Genomic DNA, 23,163 nt, shown 5'->3' with positions numbered 1-23,163 from the left:
TTGAACGTACACAACCATCGACTTTTACCACAATCGCTGGTATTCGCAGACCTCTTGACATGCATGTGCAATGATATACTACCTCAACCATAACCTGAATTTGAGAGGTCTAATGTGAATGTAGTGAACTGGATACATTTTGTACAATTCAGGAAAATGCGTCTCAAATGTAAAAGGGTTTCAACATTTGCAATGTAAATGTAGTGATCTGTCATAAATGTGAGATCACCTTATTCCAAGTAATGACTCCAGCCTCTTGTGATCGATACACAACTAAGCAGTATGTAAAAAACACAAAAAGTTATTTTCATCTATCGTTAGTTGTCGATAATATTTCAAATGTGCAGTACTTCATCTTCTTGGTTCTTTCGGTAAAGTCGTCAGGTGAAGAAGGTACTAATGAGACACAGTGTCTCATTCTTCACCTGAAGACGGCTGCTTGCGTTGTAGCCGAAACGTCGTGAGAATTATTTTATTATGTTTTATTTTTATTATTTTATTACTTCCCTTCTACGTGACTTTACCGAAAGAACCAAGAAGATGAATCCCTGCAGTCACGAAAGCTTTAAATCGAAATGTGCAGTACTTATAATTCAAATTTATAATGCGCATTCCATCCCAAGGACCTCAAAGCTTTACTTATGAAACGTGAAAGAGCACAACACAGGCCATCCATGGAGAACTAAGATGATGATTTTTAGACTTCCCGTCAGTATATCATCAACGTTGAGAAGTAACCAATTTGCAAGGCCAAAAGCCTGCAAGTAACTTTAATCGAAGACAAACTGTACGATAGAAGACCCACACGTCTACTCGAAAACATTGGAAAACCTTCATAAAATGTACCAAAACGCAGTATTCGCAAAACACACATTTTTGTTGTCGTTATTCAGTGCAGAGAAACTGCTCTACCACAGCACTGTATTAAAGTTTAAAAAAGAAAACGTTTCATACTGCGGGGTAAAATGCATTAAAAAAAAATTGTGAATTACTTTCCGATGTTTTCGGGTTGTGGCGTTGTGCGGTTGGACACGATAACCCTCACGATCCACGCAGTGTTGGGAGTCCCTCGCTCCACACGAATGCCATTTCGACGCGCACATTGTGGGCGGTAGGGACCGACGTAAACCGGCGTGTCGTTACACCAGGCCGCGTTGAGTCTCTCGCCGGAGTGCTGTAAACAGCTCTCCGTTGGTGTTGTGTTTTTTCTGCAAGTTGCCCGAATTCGTGATGTCCAACCGAACCGACTCACTTCCTTAAAAGAAACTCCCGAGCACGTGGAGCGGTAGACAACGGACATCGTGCCGAACGACACGCGCGGTACGGAAAAAAAAAACAAATCGCAGAGCTGCACGACACAGCCGCAAAGACCCAACTCGGCAGGACGAGAGAAAAAAACGTCGTAAATAACTGGCTCCCAATTGGCGAAGCTTTCTATTTATCCTTCATCATAAGTTTTGATATCCTCACCCATAGCCTCATGCTAAAAATGTACCAAGACGTTTATAGATGGCTAATCTAGTGTTTCCTTTTTTCCCCCCAATTTTCATGGACTCCACATAGATTCAAATATGTATCCTGTTCCCAGCTCTGTAACATTTATCCGATTGCAAAATATTTTTCCACTTGCTCACCCAAAAGGAAGCTCCCATCTCCCGCTGGTGCACGATTATTTGAACTGTGCGATTGCCAATAATGTGTATTATACGTGTGTGTGTGTACAATTGGGTCTGGCCACAACATACAAAACAAACTATGCAGATAAATAATATCACATCCCAGTAAAATATTGTCATTTCAATAACTTAAATCTGTCATTTGAACCCAAAACCAAGTTTCAATATTACACCACTATCAACAATGTCTGGGGTTTTTGTTTTTGTCTTCCAAGAATAGGACTGCGGTCATCCCCCGACACCGTCCAGACCGAGTGCCTCTTCAGCACGTCACTGAAGGAGATGAAGCTGGGTCAGAGGTCGCAATCGGGTACCCGATACCCGTACCCTACCCGATACCCGGCTACCCGTACCCGGGGTACGGGTACCCATTTGCGACCCTGGTGCGGCCGGGTACGGGTACGGGTAAGGAATCAAAACCCGTTTGCGACCTCTGAGCTGGGTCAATGAACCACTAAACCGTGGCTTATTTGAAAGGTCAGTAAAATCTAACTTAATAACATCTCCTGTAGCCAATAAAATCAATATGATTTTAGAACAAAGATGGAAAACGCAATGTACACAAAAACAGAAAATATGATGCATCCCCAACACTTGCCCATGCCCCACAAAGCCCCTTATACCACTGTTCCACCGGCACATCTGGGCCGAGCCAGCACGGGGGGACCTCACCAGAACACGTGGCTTTTTCCACTGACTTTTTTTCCACGCGGAGCCAGAAGCAAACCGCGATACTTTGGGCCTCATATTCTTAGGTTTTTTCGGTAAAGTCACGTAGGTAAAAAATTTAAATTTATAAAAGTAAAATAAAATGGCTCATTTACTTGATACATCTATCGTGCTGTGACGGTTCCACCTGAAGACGGAAGCTTGTGTTGCCTCCAAAACGTCGTGATTTTTATTTTATTTTTATTTTACTTTTATTAATTTTAATTTTAATTTTTTACCTACGTGACTTTACCGAAAAAACCTAAGAATATGAATCCTTGCAGTCACGAAAGCTTCAAATCTAGAACTTTGGGCCTCAACAGACATCTGGCTTTTTGGCCCAAGCAGGGCCATTCGCGGGGCCTAATGCACGTGGCCCACGGTAAGGACGGCACCACTGCTTCGCCTGCACGCATCTCAGAGCGTTAATTGCGCGTGGAGTCTAGTGTTCACGGCTTGGGTTCTGCAGTGGAAAAAAACCACACTGGCTTGGTTGTGCAGTGGATAAGGGGTATAAGAGACCAGCTGATTTTAATACAACTTCTTCTATCAACATTAATAATGAATGAGATTTCCATTCAAACTACTTGCGATTCTGGTCTCCCCTCTGTCCTTCACACTGTTGTAAACCTGTTAACTTGCCACGTAAGACCAGCAGCCACTGTTAGGTTCTGTATGCGGACTTTAGCAAATGCACGCACAGTGGAAACACCTATGGCATTAAGATCTCTGTGTTTACTGCATTTGCATGGGTGTGTACAATTTAATATCCGCCAAGTTGGCGTACATGACGTGGATTGGAATGTCTAAAGCCATAGCACGTGGCAATGTTATCGGGGAGTTATGTAAAAACAAAGAAGAAGAAGTCAACGGCTGTCGGTCAAGGGACGGGAGATTTCCGACGACTAGTACGGTCTGTAGTTTTCAAATGAAGTGTAGCCAGAGTTGTAGACTTTTTGGCGTGGCGACGGGAAGTCCCGGGTCTTGAATCCTGGCTGCCCCATCCTGGGTGCGCAGCCTCTCAGCGGAGAGCCCCTCAATAACGAGGGGATTTGCCTGTGAAGCTTATTGCCTGCAACACAAAACACGCGTTCTCAGACAGGACCAAGGGGACCGTATAGCAAAGAATTGACGTAAGATGGACACACCGCCGGGCAAAAGGAAACCCGGGAGAACCGAGACCACTTGGCGCAAGACCGCGAAGGACGAGCTGGCCGCAGCGATCGACCGCCCTCGGGGCGAGGGCTCAACATGTTGCCGAGGACAGGGAGAAGTGGAGGGAACTCATTGTGGCCTCGTGTCTAACGGGATGAAGGAGATTAACTAACTCGCACAAAACACGTCACGCAAATTATTGTAGTCGTAATAATAATTAGGAAATAGATGAAAGGTGCAGCGCTTAGATTACATGCTCATGCCACTGCTGACAGAAGGAAGCTGTGGAGAGCCCCTCCAGAGGGTATTTGGCCTACTCTTCCACACTGGTTAGATTTCTTCTAAGTCACGGGCGTTTTATGTACAGTAATCCCTCGCCACTTCGCGGTTCAAGTTTCGCGGCCTCAGTGCATCGCGGATTTTTCGAACTGATTTAAAGACCTCATTGTACCTGTGCAGTAACACCATCATCATCATCATTCATCATCACATTCATCGAACTGCACAGGTCTGTCATCGTCGTCATTGTCATCGTCATCGTCATTGTCATCGTCGTCATTACTGGAGTCAAGTCTCAAGATACTACTGTCATTGGTGAGTGTAGAACACCATAATACGTATCGTATGAGAAAGAGAGTGAATGTATAATATTAAGGTTTAATAATTAAATAGATTTAAGTAAAAAATATATATAAAGTATAAATATACATATTTTAAATATTCTGGTACCCACACACACATATACGGAAATTCCTATGTATGTAGAACTTTTCGCGCACCGTACGTAGGCAACCGTGCTAATCGGAGGTGTGAGTGTTTTGTGGCAACATCTACAACCAGACTGCTTAGAGACCTGGGAATTAAGGGCCAGAGCCAGCGTTCGGCAATCAGAGCTGTATCGGAGGCGGCAGAAGGCAGCAGTCAGTGGCTCTGGATGAAGAGGAAAGACCCCAGCTGGGCCCCAAAGTGAGAGGGCCAGGAGGTATGCAGTCAACAATGCTTGACTCAGGGAGGAGGACGCCCCTGCCATGCATAGTCCCATGGATGTTGGCTATCAACAACAAGGCAACTCCTATGACTAATTGAAAATGGGACGCAAGCGTAGGATTGATCACCCTGTCGCTGGCCGCCTTTGGGGAGGGTGTATAGTATGAAAGGCCGAAACACCCTAGGAACCAAAGGTTCACTACTGACGATGCGCTCCCCAAATTTCACCAGGCTCACTGTTCATGAACTCTTGGAAGTGCTTGCACAAAGGATAGTAACATCTCATCCTGTGTTCTTTGGAATCTAGGCGAGCTGTATTTTGCACTGAGCTGGACCAGGTCAGCTAATTAACAAAACATCTCAAAATGCAAAATAATAAATGCCAAAAATAAATAGGATCAAATACACACTACATTATTTGGATTATGCCATGTAAAATATGATACGTAATAAAATGCACTCAAATGTGTTAGAGTGTATATAATGTGTAAAATCTGTATAAGTTTGTTACATTTTAGAGATGGGGGAGGAGTGATGAGGATGGAGGGGAGGGGTGTTAGGGGGAAGGCAATGGGGGGGGAGAGGGGTGGTGGGTGATGGGGGAGGGGATGGGTTGATGATTTTGATGAAGAATAATATATATGTAAAACCATTGTAATCATTCTAAGCATTATCACGGTATAGACTAACCTGCACGGGCATCCACGAAACCATCCTTCTGGATAAAAAAAGAAAAAAATGTATGTAGTACCACAATTTAAAATTAAGAACCGTACCTTTTTCAGTATTTTTTACGTTTAGTATATGAATGTAAAATGGATTCTAAAAATATGTTAAACGTGAGCAGTACACCATAAACAGGTTTTTTATAGATATATGTTTTAATATATGAAGTTAATTCAATGCTACCGAAGATTACTACTTGTTAATTCAAATTGAAAAAAGAAAAATAGCATCAAATAACGATTCTGACCAAAGCTTTTAACGGATACATACGTGATTTCTCAAGTGCTCAGCAAACTGAGTCAAGAGTCTTAACTCTCCGTTGTTTTCCAGTTGCGCCGCGTTTTCTACAGTAAAGTAACAGAGCTCTCCAACGTGCCGAGGAACTGAAGGATCTCCCAGCACGTGGAACGTATCGTTGGACATTGTGTCGAACGGAACGTGGTAACAGCCAGAAAAGACGCGTCGGAGAGCCGCACGGCACAGCCGCAAAAACCCACACGGTAGCATTACCATGTGGTTGTCGTGGAGGCGATATTGCAACAGCGCTTGTGCGAGAACGTTCGAAGCCTTCAGGGCCACGCTTGCTTCTTCTTCCCCACAGATCTTGAAGTTCACCTGCAGGGGGACACGCACGCGACAGAGAAGATACGATCCTTGAGTTTAAGCGCCAATCCCAAATCGCGAACAGACATTCGCCGCGATTTAAAATGGGAATAGAAATCAAAACACGAAGTAGATGAATGAACCACTTACGAGCGAGTTCAGAACATCCAGGTTGGTAATCCTCCTCCTAGGTGATGGCCGGAATTCATGCTGCAATCACAAAAGCACGACATATAAAATATATCTTTTGCCGTTGCAATATTTCCATAATTTTATCCTGTGCTGTCCGCGTCATGTCACGAGACAAAATTACAATATGTTTCAATCTTTCGCAGAGCAGTGCAATTGTCTGTGTTAAGAGAACAGCCCACGGAAGTGGATATCACAGAGCTCCTGCTGAGATCAGCTGGCCTGTGAATGCCTGGGAATTCCCCAGGAAGAGTTAGTCTGTCGCCAGGAAAAGGGAGGTCTGGACCGCCCTACACAACACGCTGCTGCCGCGACCATCACCAGGACAAGTGGATTGAGATGTGAACGAACGAATGAACGAACGAATGAACGAACGAATGAACGAACGAAGAGAACGGCCCATGGAAGCGGACATCACAGGGCACCTGCTGAGAGCCCCATAACGTGAAGATTCACGATGCACCATTATAAAGCAATGCTGGTCAGAATTCAGTGAAAATTTTAGAAAACACGAATAATGTCCGTTGTAATGTTTTTGATCAAGTTTGACTCGCCGGTTAACGTCGATGCATTTTCTAAGCATTTCGAGGGTACAGGATATTAGGGGAGCACCCCCATTCGCACCCCCACCGCCCCCCCCCCCCCTTGGCAATGTGTTGTAGCCCGCACTTACCACCTTTCCCCTATATATATTTTTCTAATGTATTTCTGAAATGATGTACGCAGCCCCGGCATGCTGGCTGCTTTGACTCACTTGATTGTGAGTGTGTGAATAAACGATTTATTTCCACGTGGAGTGGTTGGTGTGGTGCATTATGGACTGGGTGACCCGAGTTCGATTCCCAGTCACCCCTAACAAAGAGTGGCGAACGATAACTGTCCTGTCTGCCCCCTTCGCAGACCCACAGTAACCAGGAGAGTGAGGTATGGTCAAACAATTCCCACCACTCACATGGCAAGGGGAGGCCTTCATCCAGGAGTGGATTGGCAAAGATCTGTAAATTATTATTATTGTTGCACTACAAACAAAAGGAATATAACCTAATATTGTGAAATTACAATTTAGATCAAATTCGCCTATTAAAATAATCTATATTTCACTAAATTGTGTATGTATCGAACCAAGGTGTACATGAGACAGAGAATCAGAGAAACCATTTACGGAACATACCCAGTCGTAGTTGTTTCTGTCAGAATAATACATATCCGGGTCCTGTCTGTACTTCGTCCTGTGACACCACAAAGGAAGAAAAAAGTGTTTGAATAACCATAAGGATTTTAAATTTCGATTTAAAGCTTTCGTGACTGAAGGGATTCATATTCTTGGTTCTTTCGGTAAAGTCACGTAGAAGGGAAATAATAAAATAATAAAAATAAAACAATAAAATTCTCACGACGTTTCGATTGCAACACAAGCAATCATCATCAGGTGTGAAAACCACAGGAAGAAAATTTTATTGTTTTATTTGTATTTTATTATTCCCCTTCTATGTGACTTTACCAAAAGAACCAAGAATATAACCATAAGGATGTACATTTATCAGGTGTTTTTAAATGCCCCAGCAACTCAAAGCACCTTACATCTCATCTCAACCATTGCAGTGCCCTGCTGCAGCCTATCCAAGGGAACCCCAGTGGTAGCTATGTCTGCGTGCGGCACAAGGTGAACACAGACAGCGCTGATCTGCCAGGAGGGGACATGCTTACATACAATTGTATGAAAACCTACACCACTAATGTTATGGCCACACCAAGCAAGTACTATTTTTTTTAAAGCCAACAATAATGACTACTTCATAAACGTTTTCAAATGAAGGCATCTCAAGGTGCCATACAATGCAATAATATTAACAGAAAAACAGCAGCAGAGGGCAGTGCAGAAAAATCCCAACCTACATTGGCCAACTTGGTGAAATATGGTCAAATAACCCACTTGACCGACACGGTGTGGGGGAAGCCCTCATCCATCAGTGGACTGACAAAGGTGCCGTGCACGTACATATACATGCACACACAGTGTACGTGCGCTGCGAGCCGTACCAGGAGTTGGCATGTGAGTGAGGCCCGGGCGGGTGACCTCTGCTGTACGGCCGCCCTCCGAGCATTCCGCGGCCCGCGAACCCAGCGCGCTCTGCAGGCCCTCCCCCGCGGCCTGCGAACGCTCCGAACCCTAGTCCACGCATCCCTCGCCCAGGCGGCCCCCCGGGCCCCCCGAACCCACCGCGTGGCATCCCTCCTCCGGAACAGAGACAAAGAACCCCCGTGTAGCCTTTAACAGACTGTCGGGGCAAGTGCCGTTAGCGAGCACCTATGAAGGCCGGCACGGCACACGAGGGGGTGGGTTGGCCAGCACCACACCCGACCGCCTTTGTCCCCCCAGTGGCGATGTTTACACACCGCACTAGGTACTCATTTGAGGTCGAATCGACCTAGGGGAGGCCCAGGACCAGTTCAAATAATTGGCAATGGTGTTGGACGTCAGCAGGAATCGAACTCGTGTTGCAAGGTTTGTAGCACAATGTGCTAACCACTACACTACCGCTCCTCCACAACACACACACATGCATAGCAACGGTGATAATACAGGAAGCGATGATGATGAAGGTAACAATGACGGTGAGACTGGAGGTGATGGTAGTGATGGTAGGGACAATGATGGTGGTGTGAGTGGATCACTGAGTGTGTGAGTGGTTGAGTAGGCAGCTGAGTGTGAGAGTGGGTGGATAGCCGAGTGTGAGAGTGGGTGGATAACGAAGCATCTGAATGGGTGGATATGATCCAGACCACTGCTCGGAGATATCGGTGAAGGAAACAGCCAGGCCTCAATGGCCCAAAAGGCCAAGGCCAGAGAGGAAGACGCGAGGTCTCTTTTTTGCACCGAGTCAAAAATCAGATGTTGTTCTTACTTCCCATCGTTCCAGGGAATGACCAGTTGTTGAGACCCTGGCCACACTGGGTCACTTTAGTCTTCAGGGTCTCCTTCACTGTTAGCGCAAAAACATCATACAGGTGGTCACAGGTAACGACACAAGGCAATCAGGGCATACAGAGAATTGGATTGTTGCGGAATGGCGATTCTGTACGATAGGGGCGGTGGCATGGCCTAGCGGTGGCACATTCGTCGTTTGTTGCATAGGTGCACGGTTATAAATCTAGCGGTCACTCTTGATTAATACTGCTGGTGTATTCATCGTAAAAACACAGTGGACGTTAAAGATCCCGTGGCGTCATTTGTACGAGTAGACCATGGTAGTGTCGGTCATGGTCCAAATAATGCCAAATTTGAAAAATTACCCGCAAATGACTCAAATGGGCTGAAACGTAGTAGAACATAAGTGTGCGTTAATGCGGCCTGCCCAATTGTTTTTGAAAACCATATTTGGCCCTCAGTGAGGAAAAGATTCCCCCCACCCCTGGAAGAGGCCAATACATAGGTTGTGTGTGAGACATTCCTCTTAATGTCGTGACCTTTCTTAATGTGGCAACAAACATGGTGGCGTATTAGCGTCAAACTGAGCGCGGCTCATTTATGAAACAAAGTGAAAGGATAAAGTGTGACTGTCCTTTTACGAATGCTGGAACTGATATATGGCGAAGTGGTTTTTCTGTAGCGTGACATCGTTTACCTTCTGTTGATCTCTTTGTGGCTTTGGTGCTGTCTACATTGGGGAAGCAAACAGGCGGCTTGAATGAGTCGCCCTTTTCAATTTTCAACTGAGCAACGCAGCACAATGCCAAACAAGAGCACGTATCACCGGGTCAGAACGCGCGCGCGCACACACACACACACAGGCATGTGCATTACATCGTAATTTAACACAACGGTGCACGACAATATGGAATGATAACCGTAAAGGAATACACATTACGGTTAAAATTATTAAATTGCATTTTTAACGTTGGAGAACAGCCAATGGAAACGGATATTACAGAGCTGCATGCGAAAATCCTTGAAGTGCCGTACGGTCTACAAAGTAGGGGGGGTAGTGCTGTATGACAGTCAAACCTATATTTTTTATTCTTAGAGCTGTAATTTAGCCAAATGAAGTGCAGAACCAACTTTAATGTAACACAGTTGATCATTGATTATCCGGTGCGAGATTATCCGGCTTCCAACATTATCCAGCGGTCCTGGGCCGATCCGGTGAAAATGGGCAAAACTCCTTCAAAGGCTGCATCAATCCGGCGATCATCAAAAACATTGTTGTTGAAACAAGAGTGTAGTACGTACATCACCCCATGCAGTCTTCGAGATTGTAGTGGTAAGTACGGTACAGTAAATACAGTACCTTTTTACAGGATCTTTTTTCTATTTTTATGTTTATGTATACCAATTTCACATAGTAAACAAATGTAAAACACTAAAAAACATATACACAACACCTAAAAACATGTTATACAAGAATGTGCCAAAATAATATATTTTTTCATAATTATGTGATTATCCACCCTTTTTGAAAATCCCGTGCCCCCTTCCCCCTCCCGGAAGCTGCCGGATAATCGATGGTCTACGGTAGTTTGTTCCGTGCAGTCATTGGAGACCAGACGGAGGCCATCCACTCACTGCACTTTGGGAACCTCGTGTAATCACAGGTGGCTGCCAAGATTCAAATCCAGGATCTCAGCGGTTCCGACTCAGCACTTAAAGCTCTGAGGCACCTGGCCCCCCTCCTAATACACATTGCATTTAATCACACTATTGTGAGAATGTTTACTTTGAATGTCTTGGGCCCCTCAGCTTTTATGATCCGCTCAGCTTCTTTCCGCACCACATCTGCCCTCTCCATCTTTGACATTTCCGCTTGAACGGAAATGTCATTGTCCGGATGATAGGTTCGCTGTGAAAATAACGATACACGTACTGGAATGACAAAATAAGTCATTGGTATGAATGTATGTTGAACTTCTTTCGCACCGTACGTAGTCAACCGTGTCAATCGAGGGTGCGGTATGTCAAGCAAGCATGGGAACAACCAGGGATCTAGGACGAATTCAGATGTGTCTGTAACCAGATACAGCAGTGATTTATTTTCCCGTTTCACAAACCCACACTGAACCAGCATGGGTGAAGTATGGTCAAAAATAATTATATTCATATTATTGTCATTATTACGCTGCACGTGTCAGTCGTACTGGATGAAGTTTGATGGGGGACCTGGGGATGTTATAGGTTTTAGGGGCCACACAGTTTTGGGAGTTGTTTGACCATACTTCACCATGTTGGTCAGCATGGGTTGGTGAATGGGGTGGCTGGAGAACGGCAGTGTCACGGTTAGCGTACAGTAATATGAGCTCGGTAACCTGAGTTAAATTCCTGATCACGGCCAACATCATCGATGGCCATCCGTACCGGTCGTGACTGAGCCTCAACTGGTGCTCATTTGAGGCTGAGTCGGCCTAGGGGAAGTCCAGGACTGGGAAGACAAAGGTGGCTGGGCATGGTGCTGGGCGCACCACCAATTCATGCGCCGTACCTGCCTTCACAGGTACTCACCAACAGCAATTGCCCCAAGCGTCTTCATGGCTACTCTGTGCATCATTGTCTTTGAGAGAAGGGTGGATTGTTCAGATATCACCCACCACTGATGATTCAACAAATAAACCTGAAATTGATGTTAGTCGTGGCCAGGAATTGAACGCAGGTGGTCAGGTGCATAGCGCAGCGCGCGCTAACCACTCTACCACTAGCAGCCCAAATTACATCTTACGAGCTAACATTGAAGCATAAATACAACAAACGTTTGAAAGGTACTCACGATATACTTCATTCTGTGCTTGACGCTGATAAGGTGAACAATGATGTTGAACATGGTTGAAGAGACATTGCAAAGTTCGCATGAAAAGTAGGACTGAGAGGGGCAGTTGCCGTTACGATGTTCCGTGATTAACTCCAAGCCTGCACACACAAACACACAAACCAGTGCCAAAGTTTCTCATGGTTAAATGCACTGCCAGAGACAATTTGCCAGCAATTATTTCCACAAATCTCCATTGCAAAACCATGGCATTTGGGAGTTGACTTACCTAGGTAAGGCTCCGATTTGTCCTGGGCATCTAGGTGATCTTGAAAACCTTAAGAGCAAGACAAGTGTTATTAGGAGGCAAGCGTAATGAGAGGTCACTGCAGGGATTGTAGCATTAAACAGAGGGACGTGTACCTGTTTGATAAGTAATTTAAAAATAGAGCTGAAAAATATCTGCAGTAATTTTGGTTCGATCCTGTTTGACATTTTAATAGCGATCCATTCTTCGTAGCAAATGCGTATCGCTGCCACGAAGGTTTTTGCGGTTTTGCTGCACAGTTAGTTATCCGATGTGTTTATTTTTTTTCGGGGTTGTACCGCATGTTGTGTTTGGCACGATGTCCGATGTTTCACTCCAAGCGCTAGAAGCTTCTGAAGATGCAGTGAAGAAGTGGATATTGTTATAACGTTTCCTGAAGGCAGCCAGTCGGCCAAAATATTCAAACAGTGAAAATACGCGATAATTGTCGTTTACGAACCTGTTATTTATGATATTTTATGTTATTCCTCAAAAACGCAACCCATACAGTAGTTAATTTCAGTATAAATTAAGGTGCCACTTGTTTCCATCAGTTACCTTTAATTAAATACACGCGCAAATTAATGTTTTGTTATTCTCAGGAGGAAATTACAATTGGAATTTCCGAAATGAATAATAATTCCATCCGTGTAAGGATATACACAATACTTCTACAGCAGCTAAAAATGTGATCTAATCACTTTGGCTCAAGATATACACAATCTATACTTCTGTAATAACAGCCATAGAGGGTTCACGTGGGGATTGGCTTGCCGGTCCTGCTTGTAGCCAATAAGGGTTGAGATAGGGACCATGGCCCAGGCGTGATCACGGCATGTCATCAGGAGTGATTGGCCTAGCCATTCGGGGCCCCAGCTAATGGGGAGCCGGATGAGGGGCATGGTCCCGGGATTGACAGGGAACCATCGAGAATGGTCGAAGCTGTCCATGGACGATTGGCTGGGGGGACCACGTGACGAAGGGATTAAGAGAGAGTGAGAGAGAACGATCGAGAGCAGACTGGGAACTGACAAGAGCAGGGTCACGCGCGGACAGGGGCTCTGGGTGCCACGTGCGCGGTGGGGACTTAGTGCGAAGTCTGTCCTCTCTCCGTTGTCTGCCAGCAACGGAGAGTGAGTGAGTAAAGTGTATTGTGGAGTGGAAATAAAAAGGACTGATTCCGAAGCCGTCTCAAGAAGGATTATTACACTTCTACTGCAGCTAAAAATGTGATCTAAATCACTTTGGCTCAAGATATACCATCTATATTTATACTGCATTCCCACGGGTGTTGACAGCCATACCAGGCCAGTCCTGCAACAGCCAATCAGGGGGGGTTCTGTCTTGATGTTGGCTTTGTAGACTCCACACTCCACCCTCCACCCCTAGGTCTGATGATTTGGCGAGCTTACGGTAGTATCACACCTGATGACGGACGCTTGTGTTGCGTCCGAAACGTCGTGATCTATTTTATTTTATTTTATACCTCCGTGACTTTACCGAAAGAACCAAAGAGAATGGATTCCTGCAGTCACGAAAGCTTCAAATCAAGACTAATATTTATTATTTGGATTTTTTTCTGCCATTTCTTTGCTTACGAAATAAACAGACCTCTGATATTGACCTTTAAAATGAGAGATGCTATTGACCCAGTGATGTCACGACTGTGTTTGAAGGTGGTCAAGTTGAAGGTGAGTGTATAGTAGCACCCGTGAGCTAAATAAGCCCAGAGTATCATGGTGATGCTGGTGTCATGGTTAGTACAATGGACTTGTGGTTATAGCTTGATCAATCTCCCAGTGTGGCAGATTAATCGATGGAGCAGGTTTCTTATATCCCCCCGCCTGCAGTATACATGGGTACAACCACAGTTAGGCTGCAAGCCGTCTGGCCTGCGTACAAGAGGAGGCCAAACACCCTTGTTAAGAGAGGCTCAATAAAGCTCAGTCTAGTCGAAGCCCTTCCGCCAGCTATAGTTTGGAAAATAAATTGCAGGGCTTTGCCTTTGTGTGTATGATTGCATTTCTTCCGCACTGTATCTTTATCACCTTTTAATCACGACAGGCTCGCAAGCTACCTACCATGGGAATCTGAGCTCGGACCACTTTTCCAGTTCACTCACTGGCCAAGTTGGGCTACAAAGTGTGCATGGAAAGGTAAGAAATGAGGCATCAAAGGTAAACAAAGACCTTCTTACCTTTCCCTTCCAGCTTCACTATTTTTGGTGAGTGACCATTTTCATCCACAACTTTTGCTGTCATTTTATTTATGTTTATCTGAGGAAAAAAATACATTTTAAAGTTCACAGAGAAATTCAACAATGTACTGATGAGCAAAACATTTAGAAAAAAAACAAGCATTTCATAACAACAAAAATATATACTCTGGGCCAAATGCATCACCGAACCAATACTTTGTCTCAGAAGTGACATACAGCGCAACATCTTGTTTTATTTTGCCACGCATGCAAGTGCTGTCAGACTGTTGTTGCTGTGGGAAGGTGATATACAAATAGGCATTAACGCAAACACAGACAGAAAAGGCCAAGCAAACACAAAGTTGGCATCGTTATAATTTAACACTTGAGTCATTCCATGCCAAATCACCCAGATATCAGGAACCGTCCAGTATCACAATCTCCATTTTTTCCCCTTTGGTCCTCGGCTTTAGTACTTTGAAACTAGGTCATAGACAAAATATCAGTTCTATCGGCCAATTATTTCAGCCAGAATGAACATTTATACATGAAGCGAGCAAATCATCTACGTTTAAAAATATATATTTTGGGTGCATTTTCACAATGGAATATTGCAAAACGAATTAAGCTATGTTCCGGATATTTTTGTAAGTTATTTACCAAAATCTAAAGTTGTATACTTTTTAGAAAATTGCCTTTGTCAGAAGACTATCGTAATGTGTGCAGGAAAATTACCTCAAAATAATATTTCGTACCTTTGTGAGTGAATACATTTTTTCCTGTCCAGGTTATCACAGTAATTAACTTGAAATGTGTTTTCTAACAGTGTATTAACAGCTATTTACCAGCACAAAACAATAAGAAGCAAACAGTCAAATTGGCAGATGACATGGCACTCTATTCGTACACATTGCAATGGAGGTTTCAAGACAACACAAACTGCTCACATGGCTCTGATTTGTGTGGTGCATTTAGTTTTTTTTTATTATTATCAAATTTTGCAAATAAAAAGTCTTCCTATCATATGAATCAGGTCCTGCAAACGTGGTTGTGTTGATGTATTAATCCACAAACTGTCACCACGTATGTTTACATGATCGTAAAGAAAACTTTTTATTTTATTTTACCAGCTAAGGCCCACTAAGCTATACAGCTCTTTTTCAGAAGTGACCTGGCCACAAATAATCGCTCAACAAAGTGGCTTATCATGTGGGAATTTTTCGCAGCCAAATCATCTAAACACATCTTGATTCTCAATGTGGAGGGAAAAAACCGGAGGATCCGGAGAAAAACCCACACAACCACGGGGAGAACATGCAAACTCCAAATATACAGCAGCTCAGGGTCGGGATCGAACCCATGACCTCCTGCATACCAGGTGAGGGAGTTAACATCTCACCGCTGCGGTGACCCATCGTAGGTACCACATACCTGCTCAAGTGACCAACCCTCAGTCTTCATCACCTCCTTAGCTATCGGCATGAGTTTCTTTATATTTTCAGCCGTCTTGATGCTGTCAATCTCGGCAGTGGCCAGCTTGGTTGGGTAGAAAGTATTCTTGGGGAAAATGGGTAAAAGAACAAAGAGTTAACTTAGGAAAAAATAGCTGTGATAATTATAGGGCACAAAGTGATGACATATTTAAACCTTTACCAGTTGCATGTAAATCACATAAACAAAAGTACATATGACATGGCAATTTTTTGTTTAACTACACGCAGATCTCGCTTTGCGTGACCCCATAGAATGCCGATTCGTGTTGGCGCTCCTTGTCCTGGAGAATTTATTTTAACAAAACAAATGAGAAAATACAACAAAAAAATTGCTTACAAGTGAGAACACGCAACTGCACTGTCACACCGTACATAGCCAACCGTGCTAATCGGAGTTGCGGGAGAGAGCGACGTTTGCTCTCAGCTAACCACAACCCATCCCCCGCGATTTTTAATCATCACAATTTGTAGTCACGATTGCATGTAAAAAACAATCGATTTGTTTAGCCAGGTGAGAACTCACGAGACCAGGATAGAGTCTCAGGCTCCACCTAAAAGAAACCCCACCTGAGAATTTTACACTGAGGGCACCACTAAGATTAAGGAGGTCCTAGAGCTCTTCCCTGAGAGTGACCCCAAATTGGGAGCACTCATGAGTACAGTACATAATACTTACCAATGTTATTAAAATAAATGATAATTTTTATTTATGAAATATCATAATCAGCGCTATTACCGATACCCCAATGAAGCCCTCATATATTGCTCACAGGAAAGAATTAACGCTGTAGGGAACCCATCCCCATATATACAATGGTATGATCCCTTTTAGCGCCGATACAATGAGCGATCACTTCTCCAGGAACACATTTTGAGTGCTAAGCGAGGTCTGCCTTTATACAACTGTACACTCTGAACAATGTAAACGGCCACCTGATGTGATTCATGAAGTCGCAATCTGTGAACATTATAAATGTGTTCAGTGCAGATTAACGTCGTTTGTCCCATCTGTATGGGATTGAGTGTTACCCCCTCGCATGCATGGCCTTTACCCCGGGAGCTCTGATTTCCTCCCACATGTATACACACTCGTGGCTTTCAAGAGCAATATTATCCAGCATTTGTTTCAACAAGCCAACACTGGATCGGTTTTGACTTTCTGTGTCTCATAAGCAGTCAGGAGAGTTAAACAAATGCCGCTGGGCTGCTTGATGTTATTGGCAAGAGCACTCCGTCTAAATTATATAATACCCTCAAATAACACACGAGTTTGTACACCGGGAGATTAGGTTTGTGGAACACACCAGGTATTTGTAGATGTGCTTGAACCCACGGATATGGTCCACAGTTGGCTTCATGAGCATGTAACCTTCCGGACTGCACAAGCCGCACACGTAATGCGGCTGTTTGAAAGCTCCGTCCCCACTTTGGTGTTCGGTGAGAAAACTCAGGCCTACTCGCACACAAACAACAAAGAGAGCCCCATGTAGCCTCAATAGACTGTTGGAGCAAGTTCTGTTCGGGAGCACATATGACGGCCAGAATGGCACGTGAGGGGTCGGGGTGAATCTATCCATGAGACGACCACTACTGACTTCCCCACAAAGTGCTACTCTTATTATCGGCCCCTGAGGGATGATGAGCTGAACCAACCCTCCCAATCAGCAATTGAAGCCGCAATGTTTCGATTGCGAGCCGCAAACTCTACCACTGAGCAGCCTGGACAATTACACAGAAGAGGAAATGTGCTCCCGTATTTGCATTGTGCTAGGACTATGTATGAGACCGTGCTTTCAGCAAATGTATACGCACCCAATATGGGCATATCCGCTGCCAAATTCTCCAAAAGGGCTCCGATCAGTGGCCCTTGCGCTGTAAATACACAAACGCACACAATTACACGAAATACCACAGCACCGTCACAACATTAAAATAGATCATTTCCTTCATATGCCGCGAATCAGATTTGGTGCGCACCAATACAGTTTTAGCAACATGAACTAGATCAGGAGACCATTGATCGGATGCATGGCTTGTTCTAGGCTGGGTTAATGGGTTTGGAGTTCTGCTGTGAACGTTATCTGAGAGCAGGTGCTCTGCTTGACAGACTCACCTTTATCTTCAAGGCATTCCTCTGTCTGCAGCAAACCACGGGCATGGTTTCAAACATATCCAGACACAAACAAGAGAGAAGACAAGGCATTGCTCAAACGCTGAGAACATCTATTAGTGCCAAAAACTATATGTGCGGTTGTATATGCGAGTGCTTAACAGACATGCAATGGATAGACACTTATGTTGTGTGTACAGGGCTGTCCAACAGCAGTGTGAAGCTTTGGTTTTCAACGTAACATTATTTCAAAATCCAGGTTAGGTGCTGCGTCATATCGCCACAATGATGTCACTGTAATGGTCGCATTAAACTGTACACGAGGGATGTCCACAATGTCACGAGAATGCGGCGATGATGTTATCAGTGGGATGATGAGTGAAAGTGATGGACAGCCATGGCATACACAGTATGTAAGCATCAACAAAAGATCAGATATTATTTTTTATCAAGAATGTCCAACTGAACCTTAAGACCCTTTCGGTCTTACGTTTCAGCGAGGTACTGTTTGGCAAGTGGATGCAACCCATCTCTGTAAAGCTTTTGAGTATTTTGCCCTCATATGCATGGATATAGTCTCCAGGCACTCCAGTTCCCTACTACAACTCAAAACATTCATGAGCAACACTGGTCAAACATTCCAATCAAGAACGCTCCTGAAAGTCTCGAGACTCAGTGAGTTTCCTCTGTAAATTATTATATTGCCACCCACGCATCCCAAAACGCCCTTTTCTGCCACAGATGACAAGCCATAGGCCAGATTTTAATACAATTTTTCCATTCACAACTGCCATTCTGGTATTCAGTTCACCTACCGAGGAGTCGATGTCTGCGACTGCAGTATCTCCGTCCATGTCGCTCATCTCCACAGCCTCAGAGGCATCGCCAATCCCTGACTCGGCCATTGCCCCCTCCTCCTGCACCACAGCAGCAGCAGCGGACGACTCGTCCATGCCCTCATAGGCAATGTCGTCCTCCTCCTCCTCGTCCTCTTCGTAGTCAGGAGGCCACAGGTCTTCTCCGCTCTCCCCGAAGGGGTCGTCCGTGGTAAAGTTGACCCCACCCAGCGCTTGTGTATTGTAGTCGCTCGTGTCCATGTCATCCGACATGGTTGCAGCGCTACGGATACAAAGGATGGTGGATCACGCAGAGATCATCAACAGTATTAGGCATGGACATATATATACACTACGGCCAAATTTCTCACAATTTGCCCGATTTCGTCAAGATCTCGAAAGCTAAGCAGGTTTGAGTCATTGGATCAGTGACCAAGATCAAGATGTCATCGTCACCATATCTGTTGATGCCACAACTACAAATGGGTTGTGACCTCTGCCAGAGCCCTCAACTGGCGTACGGATTCAACAGGTATGTACATTGAACTCTGTTCGCATCGTACGTAGCCAACCGCGCTAGTCGGAGGTGCTGCGAAGCTATGCTGTGATCAACACAGGCTAGCATACACGCAGTACAATACATAATTACACCCAAATACATCTCAACGTCTATTCCACACATTCATACGGCTGTCGCAACCTGGTCCAGTGGGCAAAGCAATGCACGACCCTCGTGACAAAAAGTCTTAGAACTCATTGAAGGGCAATCGATCGATCGGTCAATGGATAATAATATTCATAAACGTAGCGACGAAATGACGCAATTGTAACGAGTTCGTTGTTGCGGCCACACTTAGGAGGCGATGTTAATTAACCACCCCGGTGGGCAGGCAGCTAAAGCCCTCAATGCTGTGGCCTGACGATATAACAACGACGGCCACACAACAGAGACGACACAGATCGCATTCATCTCGTCGACCCCAGGTGACCACTGGCGCATGGAGGGCAGCTGGGACGACGGCGGCGTTTCTGTGATCGCCCATCGCTCGCAATCCAGCGGCTCGTCTCGAGTGGCCCTGGACATGTCTGTGATTAGAATGCAACTCAACAACAGCCGCGAAATGAAGCTTTAATCCGATGTCTGAATGCACGACGATTGTGGTTGCAGGCGGGCAGGTCTCCCAATGTGACTTCAAAACCAAGCCCCGTGGCACAACAACAACCACCACCACCACAACAACCACCACAACCTTCACTGCGACATCAGCAGCAGCAAATAAACACATAAAGCTCGACTCCTGGGACAAGGTGACCCCCCCCCACACACCACACCACACCATACACACCACACACACACAACCAAACACACACACCATACACACACCACACACACACAACCATACACACACACCACACCACACACACCATACACACCCCACACACACACAACCATACACACACACCACACACACACACCACATAACAAAGATCCCCCGTATAGCCTTAACAGACTGTAGGGGCAAGTGCTGTTAGCGAGCACCTATGAAAGCCGGAACGGTACACGAGGGGGTGGGTGACCAGCACCACGCCTGACCGCCTTTGTCTCCCTAGTGGCAATGTTTACACACTGCACCAGGTACTCATTTGAGGCTGAGTCGACCTAGGGGAGGCCCGGGACCGGGTCAGATAATCGTCACTGGTGTTTGGCCGTGAGCGGGAACCGAACCCGGGTCGCCGGGTTCATAGCGCAGCGCGCTAACCGCTACACTACCGCTCCCCACTCCACACACACACCACACACACACACCACACACACACGCCACACACACACGCACGCACCACACACACACGCCACACACACCACACACACACACCACACCACACACACCACACACACACACGCACACACCACACACACACACGCACACACCACACACACACGCCACACACACCACACACACCACAAAGACAAAGATCCCCCGTGTAGCCTTAACAGACCGTAGGGGCAAGTGCTGTAAGCGAGCACCCATGAAGGCCAGCACGGCACACGAGGGGGTGGGTGGCCAACCCCACGCCCGACACACACCACACCACACACACAACCACACTCCACACACACACCACACACACAACCACACTCCACACACACACCACACACACACCACACACACACCACACCACACACACCACACCACACACACACACCACACACACAACCACACTCCACACACACACCACACACACAACCACACTCCACACACACACCACACACACAACCACACTCCACACACACACACCACACACACACCACACACACACACCACACACACAACCACACTCCACACACACACACCACACACACACACCACCACACACACACACAACCACACTCCACACACACACCACACACACAACCACACTCCACACACACACCACACACACAACCACACACCACACACACACCACACACACAACCACACTCCACACACACACCACACACACAACCACACTCCACACACACACCACACACACAACCACACTCCACACACACACCACACACACACCACACACACCACACCACACACACAACCACACTCCACACACACACCACACACACAACCACACTCCACACACACACACCACACACACACCACACTCCACACACACACCACACACAAACACCACACACACACACCACACACACACACCACCACACCACACACACAACACACACAACCACACTCCACACACACACCACACACACAACCACACTCCACACACACACCACACACACATCCACACCCCACACACCACACACACAACCACACTCCACACCACACACACAACCACACACACACCACACACACAACCACACTCCACACACACACCACACACACAACCACACTCCACACACACACCACACACAAACACCACCACACACACACACACACACCACACTCCACACACACACCACACACACAACCACACTCCACACACACACCACACACACAACCACACTCCACACACACACCACACACACACACCACACACACACCACCACACACACACACCACCACACACACACACACAACCACACTCCACACACACACACACCACACACCACCACACACACACACCACACACACACCACACACAACCACACACACCACTCACACCACACACACACACCACACACACACACACCACACACCCCACTCACACACCACACACCACCACACACACCACACACAAACCACACACACACCACACAAACCACACACAGCACACACAGCACACACACAAACCACACACAGCACACACAGCACACACACATACACCACACACACACAGCACACAAACCACACCGCACACACACACCATACAAACCACACACACAGCACACACAGCACACACACCACACACACATACTCCACACACACCACACACCACACACACACCACACACACACCACACACACACCACACACACACCACACACACACCACACACACACCACACACACACCACACACACACCACACACACACCACACACACACCACACACACACCACACACACACCACACACACACCACACAAACCACACACACACCACACAAACCACACACACACCACACAAAGCACACACACCACACACACATACACCACACACCCACCAACAACATACAACGACGACGGGTTACGACCCACCTGAATGAAACGTGCCGTGATGTGTGTGATGTGTGTACTTGTGTGTATAGTTGTCGTGTGTGTGTATATTTGTGTGTATACTTGTTGTGTATATTTGTTGTGTGTGTGCGTATATTTGTGTGTGTATAGTTGTATGTGTGTGTATATTGTGTGTGTGTGTGTGTATATTTGTTGTGTGTGTATATTTGTGTGTATATATTTGTGTGTGTGTGTATAGTTGTATGTGTGTGTATATTTGCGTGTGTATGTATATTTGTTGTGTGTATATATTTGTGTGTGTATGTGTGTATACTTGGTGTTGTTGTGTGTGAATACTGCAGCGGCGGCGGCGTTGGTAGCGAAGCCAACCGTAGTAGGTGGTGGAGGCTTCAAGCAGGAGCTGGATTATTGTTGTTGTTGTTGATGGTTTAAGCGACGGGCAGGAGGAAGGACGAGAGAGGAAGGACGAAAAAAAGGAAGGACGAGAGAGATGAATGAGGAGAGAGAGGAAGGAGGAGAGAGAGGAATGAGGAGGAGGTTGAGATTCTACCGATGACGTATTTGGCCATTCGAGAATGACGTCTAAATACTTGCGCCGGATTTGATGTTTTAGTGAAACATTAAATATATTTATATTACAACTCGACGCTAGGGGGTGCACTTCACTCTTGAGTTCGCTGTGCTGCGGGGTGGATTGCGTTCGTGAATTATTTATCGATTCCCTCCTCATCCTCTCACAATCCATCGAGGGAAT

General features: G+C 45.8%; 1 protein-coding gene across 3 annotated transcripts; it reads right to left on the bottom strand.

Annotated features, from left to right (window-relative positions):
• LOC144729140 (uncharacterized) lies at window positions 1-23,001 on the bottom strand. 3 transcript variants are annotated; one of them, XM_078609097.1, is made up of 18 exons: window positions 22,779-23,001; window positions 18,702-19,005; window positions 17,890-17,914; window positions 17,589-17,648; window positions 17,081-17,229; window positions 15,715-15,840; window positions 14,284-14,362; window positions 12,069-12,116; window positions 11,801-11,940; window positions 10,760-10,882; window positions 9,671-9,758; window positions 8,951-9,028; window positions 8,085-8,280; window positions 7,216-7,273; window positions 6,006-6,065; window positions 5,763-5,867; window positions 5,217-5,244; window positions 1-3,456 (listed from the first exon to the last, which is right to left on the bottom strand). In XM_078609097.1, the coding sequence occupies exons 2-18, from the start codon at window positions 18,993-18,995 to the stop codon at window positions 3,290-3,292; spliced, it is 1,824 nt and encodes a 607-aa protein (XP_078465223.1). In that variant the 5' UTR covers window positions 18,996-19,005; window positions 22,779-23,001; the 3' UTR covers window positions 1-3,289. The 3 variants fall into 3 exon arrangements, with proteins under 3 accessions (XP_078465223.1, XP_078465225.1, XP_078465224.1); XM_078609099.1 differs by having other exon boundaries at window positions 5,217-5,241; XM_078609098.1 differs by having other exon boundaries at window positions 8,085-8,277.
• Between the last annotated feature and the right edge of the window lie 162 nt (window positions 23,002-23,163).

This window comes from Lampetra planeri, chromosome 31 (assembly GCF_965212315.1).
Source record: "Lampetra planeri chromosome 31, kcLamPlan1.2.h2, whole genome shotgun sequence".
NCBI classification, from domain to species: Eukaryota; Metazoa; Chordata; class Hyperoartia; order Petromyzontiformes; family Petromyzontidae; genus Lampetra; species Lampetra planeri.
Note: the sequence above shows the minus strand (reverse complement) of the source record. Positions and strands in the feature narration are given on the sequence as shown.

Bases quoted from the DNA above. Each gene is read 5' to 3' on its own strand.
- LOC144729140 (XM_078609097.1), bottom strand. From the start codon at position 18,995: ATGTCGGATGACATGGACACGAGCGACTACAATACACAAGCGCTGGGT. The intron at 17,915-18,701 runs GTAGGTGAACTG...GGTTTGCTGCAG, and splicing joins TCGCAGACATCGACTCCTCG to ACAGAGGAATGCCTTGAAGA. The intron at 12,117-14,283 runs GTAAGAAGGTCT...CTTGCTCTTAAG, and splicing joins AGTGAAGCTGGAAGGGAAAG to GTTTTCAAGATCACCTAGAT.